This window comes from Tachysurus vachellii, chromosome 12 (assembly GCF_030014155.1).
Source record: "Tachysurus vachellii isolate PV-2020 chromosome 12, HZAU_Pvac_v1, whole genome shotgun sequence".
NCBI classification, from domain to species: Eukaryota; Metazoa; Chordata; class Actinopteri; order Siluriformes; family Bagridae; genus Tachysurus; species Tachysurus vachellii.
In genome coordinates this window covers 4,325,933-4,343,975 of record NC_083471.1, presented here as the reverse complement: position 1 = coordinate 4,343,975, position 18,043 = coordinate 4,325,933, and the positions used below count along the sequence as shown (strand labels likewise).

The window sequence follows — 18,043 nt, the reverse complement described above, 5'->3', positions numbered from 1 at the left end:
GTTCATTGCAGAGCGTAAAGACCAAGTTTTGATCAAGAAAGTAGGTCTTGTTGGATGGTGCAGAAGAGTCTTTAGAAGGCGCTAAGCATTCTGGGAGTTGGAGTAAAAGTGCTCGTACATCCGGGTATTCTGGTCTTCTCACATTGACAGAAACCGGCGGAGGCACCAAGGCGACGGTGTCAATACAAAAGCGATTAAAAAAAACCCTCACGCTCTAATTAGATAAAAATAAAAACATTAACCGGTTTATATTTCAATAATTGTATAATTTCTACACAGAAATGTTCGTCCTAAAGAAAATGGATATTCTTTAGTCGAGGGTAAGTGGCTTTACAATTATTTTTGCACCACAAGCTTCGAGGTTTCTAGCTACAAGCTAAAATATGCTAAATTAGCTTAGCTTGTGTTTGCTAGGTTTGCTAACTAGGCCCTGAACCAGGACTTATTTCAGCACAATTTCTTCATAAATGTGACTAATAAACTCGAGGCAGAAGTGTTTCAGGCGGTTGTTTGTCCAAACGTGTTTGAGTTTGGGAATAAATTTACTAATAAAGTTTTAGCCTCGTTAGCTGCGTCGCTATAGCACAGATTAGCTCAATGAATAGACGAGGCCGTGTTAGAAAGTAGTCATAGCTCGTGTTTTTATAAATCACACACCGTCTTGTTAAAGCTCACGTCAAAACATCAACGTTGGTTATTTTATAATTTAGTTTATTTATTAAACTGAAGTGGATATAACTGGTTCATTTGGTCTGTCAGCGCTTAGGAATGTGTTGGAAACCTTTCACCCAGTTATTTAATAGTTGTTCCTGAGTTATAATTGTGTATGTCGAAAGCACCACATTGCAAATCTTTTTTATTTTATTTATATTTAAGATTAGATAACATACGTGTGATTTTGTACACGGTGCTTTGGTGGGACTGGACATGCTATGAGAGGTTTGAACAGTAAACCTGCTGGATCTGATCAGATCAGAATGACTTATTTTTGTGTGTTGATTTGTAAATTCTTTCTTTATAAACATGTTCTTACTTCACCTTCTTACGCAGGTGAATCAGGTCGTTAACACCCTGCTACTGGCACACATCTGGGACAACCCCTTCTGTTTACCTCCTTGGTTGGCACAGCACATGTGTTTTTCATGAAGAGAGAAGACAGACCCGAAGGATACAGGCAAATGCGGCCCAAGACGTTCCCGGCGAGCAACTACAGCGGCAACAGTCAGCAGATGATGTTGCATGAGATCCGGGAGAGCCTGCGGAACATCTCGCAGTCCCGGCCCTCGGATGCTCTCAAGGTAGAGGCCCAAGGTCGCAGCACCAACCATAAGAACCCCCACCACAAAGCCCTGCAGGAGATCCGCGAGTCACTCAAGCCCTTTAAAAACGCCCCCGAGGTCAACGTTCAGATGCTGCAGGAGCTGTTGGCTGCAGGGTTTGAAGAGGTACGATCTGGATCAATGTTCATGAATACTTTCATTTTTTTATTCTGTCTAAACACATGTTGGCCAGGAAAACACTGTTCCCTCGTCAGGAGATCGTTCGACATACTTTAGGACTGACAGCATCGGTATGTGGACGGACAAGTTTTAGTTGTAGTGCAGGGCTCAGAACGTTTCTCTGCTTGTTTTTTAACCACAACATCTTACTAGGCCCCTTCCTCATTCTTTCTGTTTTGCAATGCATTCTTTTCCTTCAACTGGTTTCAGAAAATATTGTGTCTTGAAATATACAATTTCTAACATGCTCTACTCAGACTATATCGTATTTTAATGGCACATTAAATGCCCATGTTAACATAGTCCCTGGTTTCCATATAGATTTAGAGAAACCGAACCTGTGTATGAGACCAAAGACAAGTTTAATGTTGTTCTAAGTGTTATAACTTTTTCAACTTGTTTCTCAGACCATTTTTGCAAGTGGTTTGTGTGGTATAAGTGTAAAATATTTAACACCAGGCTTGAACAGCATCTAAACAAGTATTTGTTAGACAATCTGACCTTCCAAATTCATATCTGTTTTGTGTGTATATGTATAGGAGATGGTGATCTGGGCTCTAAAGCAGACCAACAGTCGCAGCTTGGGGGCAGCTTTGGAGTACATCAGTAAGATGAACCACCAGGACCCGGGGAGAGACCAGATGGGAGGTGCAGCAGCACGCACAGCTAATACAGCTATCAAAGCAGCTGGTGGGTACAGGTCTGATTCACAATGTGCTATAAACTGTCATGTTATGTTATGATCGCTGTGCAGGAATGTAAGTGGAAAAAAAATCAGTGCCAAGGGGAAGGCGATATTAACAGAGGCAAATGCTTATTTATAGTTTAATAGTTAATAGTTTTTTAAGCAAATATATGTACATTGAACAATGAGTACATTGGGGTAAGGGGAATATGACAAACTTTAAATGGGCAAATGTGTACATTTATTTTTGGCTGAAGTGATCTTTTGAATATTTTGACTAGAAACGAATGGTAACATTTCCTTAAGATAATCTCATATACTCTGAATCAGCGATTTGTACCCTGCTTTATTCATGCAGCTAATAAACTGGTGACTTGTTGTGATTACAGTGAACAACATTTTCATCCATTAACAGTGTTTGTTGCTTATGCAGGCCCCTCACCCATTCAGCAGCCAGTTCTGCGGCGGCCAAGCTGGAAGGGCTCCAAGGAATCTTTGGCCCCTCAGCGGCACAGCGGTCTGTACCGCTCAAACAGCCCCAGCCCTCAGCCTGACCTCCCTCGACCTTCGACTTTTCCCCAGGGTCACGCAGCTGGAGTTGGTGGTCAGCGGGTAAATCCTCCACCTTCCTCATGGGATTCAAACCCTGTTACCAAACGCTACTCTGGGAACATGGACTACCTCGCACCTCGCATCTCACCCATCCCCCAGGGGCCATGGACCGAGAGTTACGCAAACCCTCCTGCCCAGGCGCAGCGGGGCATCAGCCCTGTGCCCATGGGGCGCCAGCCCATTATAATGCAGGGATCCGGAGGAAATAAGTTTAACTTCCCTCCCTCCTGGCCCCAGAATGGCTCTGCACCAGTGGACTATGGCATGGGCATGGTGGGAAGCAGCAGGCAGCCTCCACCTCCCCCTCCATACCCTCTAGCTCAGGCGAGTGGGCACAGTCCTACGGCGCAGCAGATGCAGGTGCCCAACCGCAACAGTCACAACCTGGAGATGTATAACCTGGGGGTCCTTGCCCAGTCTAGACCTTCATCACAACCTACTTCTTCCTCTGGAAATGGCAACAGTCCAGATATTCCTTCCCCATCTTGGCCTCACAACATGCCAGCACGCTCTAACTCGTTCGCTAATGCTGCACCAGGCACACGTCAGTGCTCACCGGCAGCCAGCTCGCAGCCTTCCGCTACCACTGTCACAGCCATCACACAGGCACCCGTCTTACAGCCAGTCAAGAGCACACGTGTTCTCAAACCTGAGCTGCACACAGCTGTCGCACCAACGCACCCACCTTGGCTTCAGCAGCAGCAACAGCCACCACCTCCACCCTCTCCATATCAGGAATCTTCCATGCCTGCATTGGCCGTGTCCCAGATGCCAGTCTCAGAGGTACCCAGCTACCAAGGCCCCCCACCTCCATACCCCAAGCATCTCCTGCAGCAGCAGCCACCTGCTTCATGCTCTGCATACATGAAGGAAGACGAGGGTGCCGAAGACGAGACAGACAATGCCAGTACTTGCTCCAGTGAACGTACAGATGGCTTAGAGACCGTTGCGTGCAGCACAGAGCGGGAAAAGAAGCAGATCACCACGTCTCCGGTACCGGTGCGGAAGAACAAACGGGACGAAGAGCGCCGGGGGGAGGGAAGGGTGCAGCTTTACTCACCGCAGGCCTTCAAGTTCTATATGGAGCAGCATGTGGAGAACATTCTGAAGAACCACCAGCAAAGAATACGTCGCCGAAAGCAACTGGAGAACGAGATGCAGCGGGTTAGAACCCCTTCTTTACCTCCCTGTGTTTTTCCTCTGTTCAGCTTCCATTTTCTCCAAGCCTCTCTTTTTCAGTCTTGCTCTAAATATGAGGTTCTACTCTACTATCCTGGTGTTTGTTTTTTACTCCTAGCCCTGTCTTTCTTTTCTCTTGCTTTTCTCTCTCTTTGGCAGCCGGTTTTAAGGGTGTAGCACTTTTCCTGCCAGCCAAATAGTCTGCACAGACAGCTGAAGAAGTAAGATGAAAAGCATGCAAACCTACTTTGCAGCATGAAACAGAGTGATTTATTTTTGCAGTATTGTTGTTGCAGGAAACCTTGTGTTGCATGACCGCATGCTTTGCGTAACTGAATGCAAGTAGTTCATGCCTGGGATTTTGGTGAATAGTATAATTTACACAGAAATGTTTCTGTTGCTGAAAAAAAGCAGAGTTGCTAACTAAAAACTCAGATCGGTTCTGTTACAACAGTAAACATTAATACGCTGGATGTTTAGCTTCATTACCAGTTTAAATACCTGCTCTTTAAAAAGTTCAGTTGGTCCATGAAGCAGCTCCAAGTTTATGTCGATGGGAAAGGGGGTATGATGATGTTGGATCAACACACACTCCAGTTAAATGCTTACATTTGGATGGGTTTTTTTCTAGATGGATATTTTAATGTTCTAAGATTGTGCTGTTTTATTTTAACATGGTGTGTGTGCTGTAATAATCCAGTGCTTTGGTCAGGTAGATGTTTAGTCAGAAATCTGTGTAACCTGCATATTTATATCAAACCTGCAGGTCGGTTTGTCCGAGGACGCCCAAGAGCAGATGCGCATGATGCTGTCGCAGAAAGAATCCAATTACATCAGACTGAAGCGTGCCAAAATGGAGAAATCCATGTTTGAAAAGATCAAGACACTGGGCGTGGGTGCATTCGGTGAGGTGTGTCTGGCACGCAAAGTAGACACGGGTACACTGTATGCCATGAAGACACTGCGCAAGAAGGACGTGCTCCTCAGGAACCAGGTGGCGCACGTCAAGGCCGAGCGGGACATCTTAGCCGAGGCGGACAACGAATGGGTGGTGCGGCTTTATTACTCCTTCCAGGACAAGGACAACCTGTACTTTGTCATGGACTACATCCCCGGTGGTGATATGATGAGTCTGCTGATCCGGCTAGGCGTGTTCACCGAGGAGCTGACGCGATTCTACATCGCAGAGTTGACCTGCGCCGTCGAGAGCGTGCACAAGATGGGCTTCATTCACCGCGACATCAAGCCAGACAACATCCTGATAGACCAAGAAGGCCATATCAAGCTCACAGATTTTGGCTTGTGCACAGGTTTCCGCTGGACCCACGACTCCAAATACTACCAGAGCGGTAAGATGAGAGCGAACATGTGCAACGTGTATTTTTCAAGCATTCACAGTTGCCGTTAATATCAATCGGCCAATCATGTGGCAGCAGCACAATGCATAAAATAATGCATGTACAGGACAACAGTTAATGTTCACATCAAACATCAGAATGCAAAAATGGGTGTTTCTACCTCTGTAGATGTAGGTTCATCATGTTGCGCTTTTATGTCCGCTCAAACCAGACTGTCTATTCTCCTCTGATATCAACAAGGAGTTTCTGTTTTTCACACCATTCTGTTTAAGTTCTAGAGCCTATTGTGTGATCTCAGATCATCAGGTCATTCCGAAATGCTCAAATCAGTCAAAGTAACTGAGACGTCATTCCCCATTCCGAAGCGTTTAAATGGAATCAGTACGATTTCATACATTATACTGATTAGATAATCCCATGGATGTGCAGGTCGCTCCTAATAAAATTGTAAATAAGTGCTACGTGCAGATAGACACAGAAAAGTACCACAGAAAAACTCCCTTTGATGGAAGAGGAAGAAACCTTGAAAGGAACCAGATTCAAAAGGGAACCTCGTCTTCATTTGGGTGACACTGGAGGGTGTGGTTATAACCTGTTATAAACACCAGTGTGTGTGATTATAAATAATGTCCTTTATACAGTCATATACAGTCAGTTGGAGTTGTGTAACCAGGAGGTCCTGAGCAACTCATAAATTAGCTCGTCACCTGGACCGAAGTCCTCGAATACTCAACGATGGAGATACAACATGTGTAGAATGTTAATTTGTGTATCTCTATGTGTAAAACTCTGTGAAACAACATTCAGCACACACACAATCTCTCTCTCAGGTGATCATGTGAGGCAGGACAGTATGGATTTCAGTAAGGAGTGGGAGGACCCGTCGAACTGTCGCTGTGGAGATCGGCTCAAACCGCTGGAGAGGCGGGCGGCGAGACAACATCAGCGCTGCCTGGCACACTCCTTAGTTGGCACACCAAACTACATCGCCCCAGAGGTGCTCCTGCGCACAGGTACTTGTGCAGTGTCAGCATTCACACTGCGTTTTCTGTACTTAGATAAACATTACTGCTTTGTTGTACAAGGTGCATTATAGCACGATGCCGTTGAATACAATTGTGTGTGCGTGTATGTGCACTACGGCAGGTTACACACAGCTCTGTGACTGGTGGAGCGTGGGCGTGATTCTGTACGAGATGTTGGTCGGACAGCCTCCTTTCCTGGCTACGACTCCTCTGGAGACTCAAATGAAGGTGAGATTTTAAAAAAGAAAGAAATAAAAACAAAAACAGAAAACTGTAGCAAAGTGGAACGGTGTAATGTAGGAAGTGAAAGCAGGACAAGCAGCAAACAGCACAGAACATCAGAGCTCCAGTTTCACTCAGGTGTCTCCAGTAACACGCGTCTTGTGCTGATTTTAAACGAGTACAGGTTCTCAGATGAGCCGGCAAGAGCCATCAGAATTAAACATTTTTGTCCATTTAAAAAGTGTCTCTACTGATGATGAACATACTGAATACTTGTACTGAAATATATTAGACAAACATACTGAATACTTGTACTGAAATATATTAGACATACACCGGCTTACATGAGTGTTCATCTCCTGTAAACAGTTCCACATGCTGTAGTTCTGCAACTGTTAGGAATCTACACAAAACATTATTTACCAAAATAAAATCACCTACACTGCTGTGAAAGCTGAAAAACTACCGTAATGTCACTAACGCTGCCAATTGCCTAATCTAATTGGCATCTAATCCTTTGAATGCAGCTGAAGTTGGCACATGATAAATCCATATTAAATACATAGAAAGATAAGGATTATACAACTTGCACAACACGTCCTGTGTTTCTGAATCGATTCTTAACGCTGAGTGTTATTTTGTTTACGTTAGTCAAACCTATCGCTAATTATCAACTGGTTGTCTTGGTTCCGTTGAAGCTTTGAGTTAAAGACCACTTCAGCAGTCAGATGTTGGTAACAGAAATCCAGACACAGACAGTGAGCACAAATGATAACTAGTGCTTGATAAAAATCTGTCCTAATGTTATGTTTGTGCATCTCACTTCTCAGGTGATAAACTGGCAGACGGCTTTGCACATCCCTGCTCAGGCCAAGCTGAGTGCCGAAGCGTCCGATCTGATTGTAAAGCTGTGCCGCGGGCCCGAGGACCGGCTGGGCAAGAACGGGGCTGATGAGATCAAAGCGCATGCCTTTTTCAGGAGCGTGGACTTCAGCGTGGACATGCGGCAACAGCCACATCCGCCGCCCCACGTGCCCAAGATCGCCCACTGTACAGACACGTCTAACTTCGACCCCGTGGACCCAGACAAGCTCTGGAGCGACGATGGCAACCACAATGACACTCTGAGTGCCTGGTTCAGAAATGGCAAGCACCCAGAGCACGCTTTTTATGAATTCACCTTCCGCCGCTTCTTTGATGACAACGGCCACCCGTACAGCTGCCCCAAGCCCATTGACTATGAGGACTCTGGAGAGGAGGAAGGGGAGGAGCTCCAGAGACAAGCCCATGGACAGGGACGGGGCCTGGTCTATGTTTAGCATTTTTAATTACACTACATGGAAAAGCATCACTATTATTATATGTCAGAGCAGGGATGGGACCTGGTGGGACCTCTGTGTGTGTGTGTGTGTGTGTGCGCGCGCGTGTGTGTGTTTTTGTGTTAGTCTTTCTGTGTGTGTGTGTGTGTGTTTGTTTGTGTTAGTCTTTGTGTGTGTGTGTGTGTGTACAGAATTTTCTGAATATATAGACTGGATATTGTTGTGTGTGTGTGTGTGTGTGTGTGTGTGTGTGGTTGTGTTCAGCCTCCCACCTGTTTGTAGATGTACGTTTTTAAGGCTGCGGTTGTGTATAATTTATTCCATGTTCACGTTGCACTTTGATCAGTGCTGTTTGAACAAACAAGGATTTAAATGAAAATCTGTTCTGATGCCGTTTAAAGCCTTAATTTATTAAAACCCTTGAGGACTCTAGTGGAAAACACTAGCAATTATGCCTTCTTCACCAATGTCATGTTAATTTATGATCGAGGAGATCAGGGATCGATGAAATCATTAACTCTTTCTGTCGCTGTGCCTTTTATTTTACACTCTTTCACCAAAAACACGAGGGGAAGTAGAATGTTAGCCAGTCAAGTGAACTGACACTAGATTATCCATAGAGCGTTCTGTGAATTGTATTATTAGCATTTTGTGTATTTTCTAATTTATACACTTGAATGTATTTATAAATGATGTACTTTTTTTTTTTTTTTTTTTTGTTCAATTGTGTTGGTGTAGGAAATAAATCCAAGGGCGAGCTCCTTCCTCTCACTCGCTTTATTTACTTTGTGTTTCACTTTGACGTTTAAACACCTGATCAGAACCGATTAGATTAAATTAGAAGTTTAGATAAGATTTAAGGAAATCTCTTAAACCAAACAAATCGGCTTCAAAATAAAAACACAGGATAAACCGATCTGCCGCGTTCATTAAAAATGAGTCATTTAAAAAATCACAATGAATCAAATTCAGTTCTTTATGATGTTTAATGTTTAAATGTTTGCACATATAAATACACATACAGTAACATCATCCTTTAGACTTAACATTCTCACAAAAACATTTTCACAGGACAATAATTTCCTCAGAAATATGAGAGTTTTCTCTTCTGTACGTTTCAGAAAAAGTTTGTGTAACTCCACACCGGTCCAGCAGGCGGCGGTAATATACAATAACGTTGTCTGTCAATAGCCTTAAGTTCAGAAGAAGAAGAGGCGGCCGACGAAGGTTAATTAATATTCAAGAAAGCGCTACCTGATTGGCCAGTAAAACTTTTGCCTCACGTTTTATTTTGCTGCTTGAATACATATTTTCTTTCATTTTTGTTTGATAATCTGATCATTTTGTTCGTTATGATTTTTTTAAAATTTGTTCTTTAAATGCTTCTACATGGAAATTCACAAAAATATAGTTGGAGGTTGTCATAATTACAGAAACTGTCGGAAGGTCACCGGCCAATCAGGTGGCGCGTTTTTTATGAATATTAATAAGCCTTTTTACGTCACTTAAACTCCTCTCCGGTCCACTAGGCGGCAGTAAAGCGCCATAACGTGGTGAGGTCAAGTTTGACCGTGGCAACCAAAATATGTCGGTGTCAAGATTTCCAGCTTCGACACTGAACCTCAAACAGGTTTGATTTTTAATACACTGGCCATTTAGTCATGTGCAGTTAAAGTCTAGTCACGTTTGTGTGCTTTCTGCACAGACACATTAATAAATGTTAGAGGTTAGCAGTTGTTTATGTTGTTGTTGGTGTTTATGTTGTTTACGTTGTTGTTGTTTACAATGTTGGTGGTGTTTATGTTGTTGTTTACGTTTTTGCTGGTGTTTATGTTGTTGGTGGTGTTGTTTTTTTATGTTTATGTTATTGGTGGTGTTGTTTTTTATGTTTATGTTATTGGTGGTGTTGTTTTTTATGTTTATGTTATTGGTGTTGTTTGTTTTTTATGTTTATGTTGTTGTTGTTTACCTGTTGGTGCATTTGTTTAGTTTTTGCAGAGACAAAAAGTTTTAGGTCTGTACCGTAATATGTTGAGGACAATCCGAAAAGTTCCAGATGAAGCAGATCGTAAATATCTGAAGGATTGGACAAGAGAGGAGTTCAAGAGGAACAAGGATGCTGCAGATCAGGTGAACAAACACCTGAGCAGTTTGTAGATGGTGACAAGCAGCACAGAAACCTGGACTTCTTGCCACAATATGGCCAATATTTCAAGTGTTAAATGAGCTTTTTTTTTTATTAATGCTTTTAGAGTGAATGTGTCTAAAGCATTAATAAAAAAAAAAGCTTTTACTATTACAGATGAGAGAACATCATAAATACTGTTATTTAAATACTGTTTTTACTCCTGTGTGCTTTTGCATTATAAATTCCAGTGCATGTGGATAATAAATTCACAGATTTGTTCAATTATTCCTGGCACGTGGCGTGGAAGTGGAAAGCATGAAAGCCGTATCATCGGAACAACTTCGTTTTTGTTAATAAATATAAATAATAAAATTTGAGTGAGGGAAAAAAAAATCATCCTGGTCTCGTAGACACCAGTATTTGTGTTCATCAGCGTCGCTCCTTCCTGTAGGATGCCGTCAGGATGATGATCACGCAGGCCAACAATCACCTGGAGGAGTTGAAGAGATCTCTCGCTCTGGCTGGAAGGTGAACACAAGTAGCTTCAGAGACGGTGTTGAGAGAGAAACACTGACACAGCACAAGCCTAAGCTGTGAGCACTGTTTGATTGTGTAGCAGGAGACTCCTGCATGTCCAGACTGCCCTGTTCTTACTCGTCCTGACTCTAATACACCTGAGTGTGTGTTCGAGCAGAGAAATCGTTAAATTGTGTTGGGTTAGATTTTCTTTTTCATACAAAAGTCTCTTCATATTGAAGTTTTTAAAACCAAGCAAGTTGAATAAATCTAGCTCATATTTCAAGCTGGATGATTGCATCCTCCTCTGAGTCATTTCTGAGAGTATATAAATGTCACACTACAGTCGATTATACTATTACAGTCAATTATACTATTACAGTCGATTATACTACATTAGCTGTATACGTTACATTTGTGTATAATGCAGATATTATACACAAACGATCATGCACATAACGTTATACTCTTTATTTTAGTTGCTACTCAAAAGTAAAGTAAGTTGAGTAAGTTTACTACTCAATTTTTTTCCAAGGTTGGCAGTAATTTTTGAGTAGCAACTTACTCAACTTACTTTACTTTTGAGTAGCAACTAAAATAAAGAGTATAACGTTATGTGCATGATCGTTTGTGTATAATATCTGCATACTATTTTAACAACTCTTTATGTATTGCCATAAATTAGATCTAATGAACTAAACAGTAACTTCATATCTGACAACACATACATGTGTTCACTATGGTTTTGACTGGCTGATCATATAATAATACCTCCCTCATCATTTCTACTTTCTGCTTCTATTTCCCTGCTTTTCACAAAAAAAACAAACAAACTGATGTCCGTCAGATGTGATCTACAGGAGTCAGTAACAATCGAGTCAGAATACGATTGATATTTAAAAAATGACATTAGTTTCGTCATGTTATAGCATGACTGCGTGCTATAAAAGGGATACACAGACGCTCGTGGATATTGATGTCTGCGTGCTCGCGCCAGTTTGTCTTTTCCGTTAAAGTACGACGGCAATGCGTTTATAGGCATGACTTACGTTTCCTATATAAATACTGACAAATAAAGTAAAACTTGATCTGTGTGTTAGCACGTTCGACTCACACCTCCAGGGTTGGGGGTTCGATTCCCGCCTCCACCTTGTGTGTGTGGAGTTTGCATGTTCTCCCCGTGCCTCGGGGGTTTCCTCCGGGTACTCCGGTTTCCTCCCCCGGTCCAAAGACATGCATGGTAGGTTGATTGGCATCTCTGGAAAATTGTCCGTAGTGTGTGAGAGCGTGAGTGAATGAGAGTGTGTGTGTGCCCTGCGATGGGTTGGCACTCCGTCCAGGGTGTATCCTGCCTTGATGCCTGATGACGCCTGAGATAGGCACAGGCTCCCCGTGACCCGAGGTAGTTCGGATAAAGCGGTAGAAGATGAATGAATGAATGAATGAATGATCTGTGTGTAAAACTTAAACTTGAGGCACAACACCGGACACTTGGGCACATGCCCCAGTAAAGGAGTCTAACGACGCCTGTGGTTCGGCAGGCTTATTAAAATGGATGAAATTCACAATTCTGGCCATTTACCTTTGAAACGTTAAGTCGTCACTTGTAAAAAACAGTCACTGTAAGAAGAACTGAAGACGGACAGAGACAGATGAGAACCACATTCGTTTTGACGGCTCTCCGCTTGTAGCGTTGAAGAGTTTTAAACTGGCGCTATGATTGGTCGAATTATTATTTTCCCAGGTTGCTGCCCAATGCGGTTACACCCATAGGTGCATTGCCTGGTGTGCAAATGCACAGACAGTTGAACTCAAAAGGCATCAATGGTTTTTTACAATGCGTATTTTGAAGTGACAAATCGTACTTAATGTCTAAATGCGTATCTGCTACACAAAATGCGTAAAGGTTCGCAGGTCTGAGTATGGAACCAATGCACACTGCAGTGCCCCATAATACAAAGGGCCTGGTGCAGACATTGGGGGGGTACAGTGGCTTAGTGGTTAGCACGTTCGCCTCACACCTCCAGGGTCGGGGTTCGATTCCCGCTTCCACCTTGTGCATGTTCTCCCGGTGCCTCGGGGTTTCCTCTCCCGGTGCCTCGGGGGTTTCGTCCCCCGGTCCAAAGAGATGCATGGTAGGTTGATTGGCATCTCTGGAAAATTGTCCGTAGTGTGTGATTGTGTGAGTGAATGAGAGTGTGTGTGTGTGCCCTGTGATGGGTTGGCACTCCATCCAGGGTGAATCCTGTCTTGATGCCCGATGACGCCTGAGATAGGCACAGGCTCCCTGTGACCCGAGGTAGTTCAGATAAGCGGTAGAAGATGAATGAATGAATGAATGAATGGTGCAGACATTGCTCTTTATGGTCAAAAAACAGTTATGACATCATAGTTCACATGACAACGCAAAAATTTCAGATGTAGTATTTATAGTAAACAAAAATAATGATCCTTAAGTACTGTCTCAACACAGTAGGACTGAAACAAATACAGCAGGTACTGAATCATTTGCAGTAGGTACCGAATCGAATGAATTAGATACTGAATCGAATGCAAAAGATAAAGAGTCGAATGCATTAGACACTGAATCGAATACAGCAGATACCGAATCAAATGCGCTATACTGCAACAGTGCCTAGGATTTTAGATGCAGCTACTCTCTCAAATTCAGTGTAATTTATTAATGAAATAATGCAACAGTGAAGACTGTTAGTTCACTCTTTAGCTTTAGGACAGGAGAGCATTGTCAACTAAGTAATGCATTAAAAAAAGCACACAAAAGAATTAATCCTAAAACAATATTTATTGAACACAAGCAATAAAGCACTAATATGAATCATTGAGCTCAATGAAATCTGAGGAGGTTTTACAGTGGGTAGGTTTAGTATGGTTAGTATACAGAGACCATGCCGTGTCGTGTGCCATTTAGATCACAGCTCCATTATTTACGCTCAGCTCCTGATCATGTGCTACTGGTGTAGAAACAGTGCGGATCATCTGTGGGTTTGTAACCTTTTAAAATTCTGCAATTCCTTGGTTTAATCTCAGAAACATGACCAAGCCTCGCAACAATGATGGAAATCTGTTAAAGTGTGAAAATAGAGTTAGTTTGGGTGTGAAAGAAGCCCTCGTTCTAGCTCAGTAGCATAAAAATAATGTTTTGTCAAGACTTTTGTTAAGGCAGCTGCGTTTGCATATTTAATCATTTTGATGATTTTAGTTGAGTGAAATGCAAATAACAAAAAAGTCAATTTGATAAAAAATAAAAAAATAAAAAAAGACAAACACAGCAGTCATCAGCATGGCCTCGGTACAGAGATACACCTCTGTGTGCAAAACAAAACCTTCAAATCCCTTCAGCTTATCATTCAAAGCAGGTTTTGTGTCATTTCCCTATCTGCTGTATCTGTCAAGTAGATACAAACATAAACTTACACAGAATCGTAGATCATTTCAACGCATACTGGCACCAAATATCAGTCAGTAAGAGAGACACACAGCAGCATACAGTGGATATATAAAAAAAATATAAACACACACTTCTGACCTCCTTAAAAATAAACGAAAGAGCCATTTCTCTAACAGCTTATGCAGCTTATTAGCTTTTAACCTCATAGTACAATCCAATTTTGATTGACAATGGGTTTTTTTTTACAGTGTAAACAGTGCATTAACCACATGTTTGTCTGTCCAGTGTAAACTGTCTGAGTTTTCATGTGTGCGTGCGTGTGTGTGTGTGTGTGTGTGTGTGCTATAAATCTGAACCCAAACACCCAAAAGGCAGGAAAACTGTACATCTTGTACACTGACTTGCAAAAGCATTCAAAAACTATTCAAGTTTTTTTATATATATATATATATAAAGTTTTTTATATATATATATATACACACACTCACTCACTCACTCACCGGCCTCTTTATTAGGTACACCTGTCCAACTGCTAGTTAACGCAAATTTCTAATCAGCCAATCACATGGCAGCAACTGAATGCATTTAGGGATGTAGACATGGTCAAGACGATCTGCTGCAGTTCAAACCGAGCGTCAGAATGGGGAAGAAAGGTGATTTAAGTGACTTTGAAAGTGGCATGGTTGTTGGTGCCAGAAGGGCTGGTCTGAGTATTTCAGAAACTGCTGATCTACTGGGATTTTCACGCACAACCATCTCTAGGGTTTACAGAGAATGGTCTGAAAAAGAGAAAATATCCAGTGAGCGGCAGTTCTGTGGGCGCAAATGCCTTGTTGATGCCAGAGGTCAGAGGAGAATGGCCAGACTGGTTCGAGCTGATAGAAAGACAACAGTAACTCAAATAACCACTCGTTACAACCGAGGTATGCAGAAGAGCATCTCTGAACACGTCGAACCTTGAGGCGGATGGGCTACAGCAGCAGAAGACCACACCGGTACTAGTAAGGTGTACCTAATAAAGTGGCCGGTGAGTGTGTGTGTGTGTGTGTGTGTGTGTGTGTATATATATATATATATAAATATATATATATATATATATATATATATCTTTATCATAATTCTACCACCACCGTGCTTCACTGTGAGGTCTGTCAGTGTTCAGGACGAGTAAATGATATACTGACTTCCCTCTAGTTTAATGTTTACGGGCTATTTAGTGAATAATAATGAAGTGGATTTCGATTTCAGTGACAAACTGGAAAAGTTCATGGGAAGTGAATACTGACGTAAGGCACAGTATGTAGATGGATATGTAGATTGTAATGGTGGCTTAGTGTTAGAATCCATTTAGCTTTTTATTTTGGTCTCTGTGCATGATGCATGATGTACACAAAGGATAAAGAATAAATGTTGTGTTTTCTGAAATAGAAAAACACTTTCAAATTACCCAGAGAACATTGCCTTGGGGAACAGAAAGAAAACACGATATTGAAACTAGAAATGTTCAGTGATTTAAAGCTGAAAGACTTTCGGCTGAAACCACATTTCTCTCTACACCCTTTTTTTTTTTTTTTTTAAATAAAAAAAAGAAGTTAAAACATCAGAAATCTTGTTTGGCAGGAAATTAGTAGTTGTTTGACATTCAAAACATTTTTTAAGACTGAAACAATTAAGCCATTAATACTTTTAAATGATATCATTTAAATGATAAATGTGCAAACATCGAAAACTACTAGTCCAGTTGCCTTGACGTCTTACTATTACTACTATATATATATATATATATATATATATATATATATATATATATATATATATATATATATATATATATATATATATATATATATATATACATATATATATATATATATACATACATACACACACACACACACACGCTATTTATATCTATCTATATGATCTGGAGGACTGAACTCCTTCATAGACAAAAGATGTGAAGTTTAACAGGAGGTTATGATCTCTGGTATCCACTCCTTCTTCACACAAGCCTGTGCTAGCTGTCCTCCTGTCTGCTGGTTCTGAGGAGCCTCAGTTCATCTTCCAGGCAGATGATCCTCTCCATCAGCGTGGACTGATCGGCCCGTGCTCGCTGCTCGGCCTGCCAGCTCGCCTCCTGGACCTTGCGCTCGTACCAGTGCTCCATCTGTGTTGACACTGCCTCGAAGAAGCACTGCGTCACCTCCAGCGCGTGCAAGCTGACCCGCTCTTCTCCTAACACCTCATGGGTCTTTGTCCCAGATTGGTCCTCAGTCCTCCCTTCAAAATGTTTTTTATTGTGTCTGCTTTTAGATCTCTTGCTGCGCTTCTGGTCCCGCTCGTGTTTTTGGTCCTTTTGGCCACTGCTGCGGCGCTCTGTAGCCTTCAAGAGGCTGTTGGATTGGACTGAATTCAAGGGCTCCTGTAGTTCCTGGTCTGGCCTGTGTGGGTCAGCAGAGAACAGCGTGCGCTGTTTTGGTCGTACAACGAGAGGAGAGGACGGTGCTGATTTGTCCTGGGCCACAGAGGACGAGATCTCATGGATGTTCGGTTTGCCGTCTTAAAAAGAAGGCACACAGTTAACCTTTAATATTTAGTTCAGTTCAAAATGACACTTTATAACAAGTGGCACAAAGCGAAAAACTGTACAACATTGTAACTAACTAACAAACAAACAAACAAACAAATAAATGGGTCATAATTCAATTCCAAAAATTTCAAGGACTTTTCAAGCACTATTTTTCAAGGTCATAAAACATATCTTTCAAATATATTGTTTATTTCTTCCGGAAAAACGTGACTAATATTTATGTCGTCTTTTCCACCGTATATCTGCGTCCTCACCATAATGCTCTCCGCTTGGTTCATAATCCTTACATTTGTTCAAGTATGCTTCAGTTTTATTATTAAATATGTATACAGTCTATCTGTTTATCCTGATATTCACCAGGACACCGACCTGAAGAGCCGTCCATCTGAACCACAAAGTAGTGTCTGTCCAACACATCCTCTTCTCCCAGAGCTCCTCCCTCTCCCTCTCCTTGTCCCTCCTCGCGCTCGGTCGGATCGCCGGGTACAAGACAGCGAGTGCTGCCTGCAGACAGACCCTCTGTTTCACCCTGAAGCGTCGCACACCCATCCAGAGAGGACGATCGGTGCAGAGGGGCACAACGTGCATCTGCTGTCAGACGTGCCTCCATCCTCTGGAGCTTAGACATGCACCAGTTCTTTAGTTCACTCACCATGGAGGCCTGTGAGAGTGTGTGTGGCATAAAGAGGCACGTAAAACAAGAATCATCCATCCAAGTGCCAGCTTTTAAGCTCCCTACAGAGCTACGTGACTCTCGCTCAAACCAAAAGCTTGCGATCGGTCGTTTAGTAGACGCACGCAGGCTGTCAGGATCGACTGTTCCACAGGAGGGAAAGTGAAAGGAATGTGGACATGCCGTGCCTAATAAAATCTTATAAGAGCAATATTAGTGTGTTTATGGTTTCTCATTTCTGTTTTTGCTCCAGCTAGCTACATGGTAGATGATCCATCGCAGTGTAAATGGAGCCTGTGGACTCAACTAATGCTTTAGCGGTAAGGTTTATTTCCATTTGATAAATTTACTTTAAGTACAAACAACCGAATGCATTGCTGTTAGCTCGGTGTAGCTCAGTACAAAGAAGCCACAATTTTGCACTGTCTTACTGTAATGTTTATAGCACTGGGACCATTAAAAACAAAACATCTAGTTTTACAGTCTAAAGCCCTATTCGGACGGGATTAGTTTTACGTGGGGACGTGGGGGTAAAGTAATTATTACCAGAGCTTCTCGGTGATTTTAGTCCCGTCCGAATGTGCCATCTCGGTAATCATTACGGACAATGTCAGTGAAGATTACAGCGGCTTTTACCTTCTGTAAAAAGGTCCGGAAAAATCACCTCAGGTAATACTAATCCCGTCCGAATAGACCCGCTGTAAATATGTACGGTAAAATTTCCTGTTTTAAAGTAGTTTTTGGCGCTTTGCAAGCATGGAGGCGCCATGTTATCTGTTTACGCACGTGATAACAGGAAGCAACGTCATACGCACATGAAGACACGGA

At 42.3% G+C, this 18,043-nt stretch overlaps 3 protein-coding genes across 3 annotated transcripts in view; 2 read left to right on the top strand and 1 right to left on the bottom strand.

Annotated features, from left to right (window-relative positions):
• Window positions 1–148: 148 nt before the first annotated feature.
• lats1 (large tumor suppressor kinase 1) lies at window positions 149–8,651 on the top strand. Its single transcript, XM_060882970.1, has 8 exons — window positions 149–320; window positions 1,051–1,445; window positions 2,039–2,189; window positions 2,618–3,960; window positions 4,742–5,324; window positions 6,164–6,346; window positions 6,480–6,586; window positions 7,411–8,651. The coding sequence occupies exons 2-8, from the start codon at window positions 1,143–1,145 to the stop codon at window positions 7,897–7,899; spliced, it is 3,159 nt and encodes a 1,052-aa protein (XP_060738953.1). The 5' UTR covers window positions 149–320; window positions 1,051–1,142; the 3' UTR covers window positions 7,900–8,651.
• A 749-nt stretch (window positions 8,652–9,400) lies between these two features.
• Window positions 9,401–10,835, top strand: lyrm2 (LYR motif containing 2). The gene is made up of 3 exons (XM_060883360.1): window positions 9,401–9,529; window positions 9,889–10,029; window positions 10,479–10,835. Exons 1-3 carry the CDS (start codon window positions 9,485–9,487, stop codon window positions 10,557–10,559), a joined length of 267 nt encoding a protein of 88 aa, XP_060739343.1. The 5' UTR covers window positions 9,401–9,484; the 3' UTR covers window positions 10,560–10,835.
• A 4,973-nt stretch (window positions 10,836–15,808) lies between these two features.
• Window positions 15,809–18,043, bottom strand: part of ankrd6b (ankyrin repeat domain 6b) — a 27,532-nt gene continuing 25,297 nt past the window's right edge. Inside the window, exons 15-16 of the mRNA XM_060883963.1 lie at window positions 16,912–17,203; window positions 15,809–16,511 (exon numbers count right to left, since the gene is read on the bottom strand). Coding sequence (XP_060739946.1) covers window positions 15,970–16,511; window positions 16,912–17,203 — 834 coding nt within the window. The 3' untranslated portion in view covers window positions 15,809–15,969. The remainder of the gene's footprint in view (window positions 16,512–16,911; window positions 17,204–18,043) is intronic.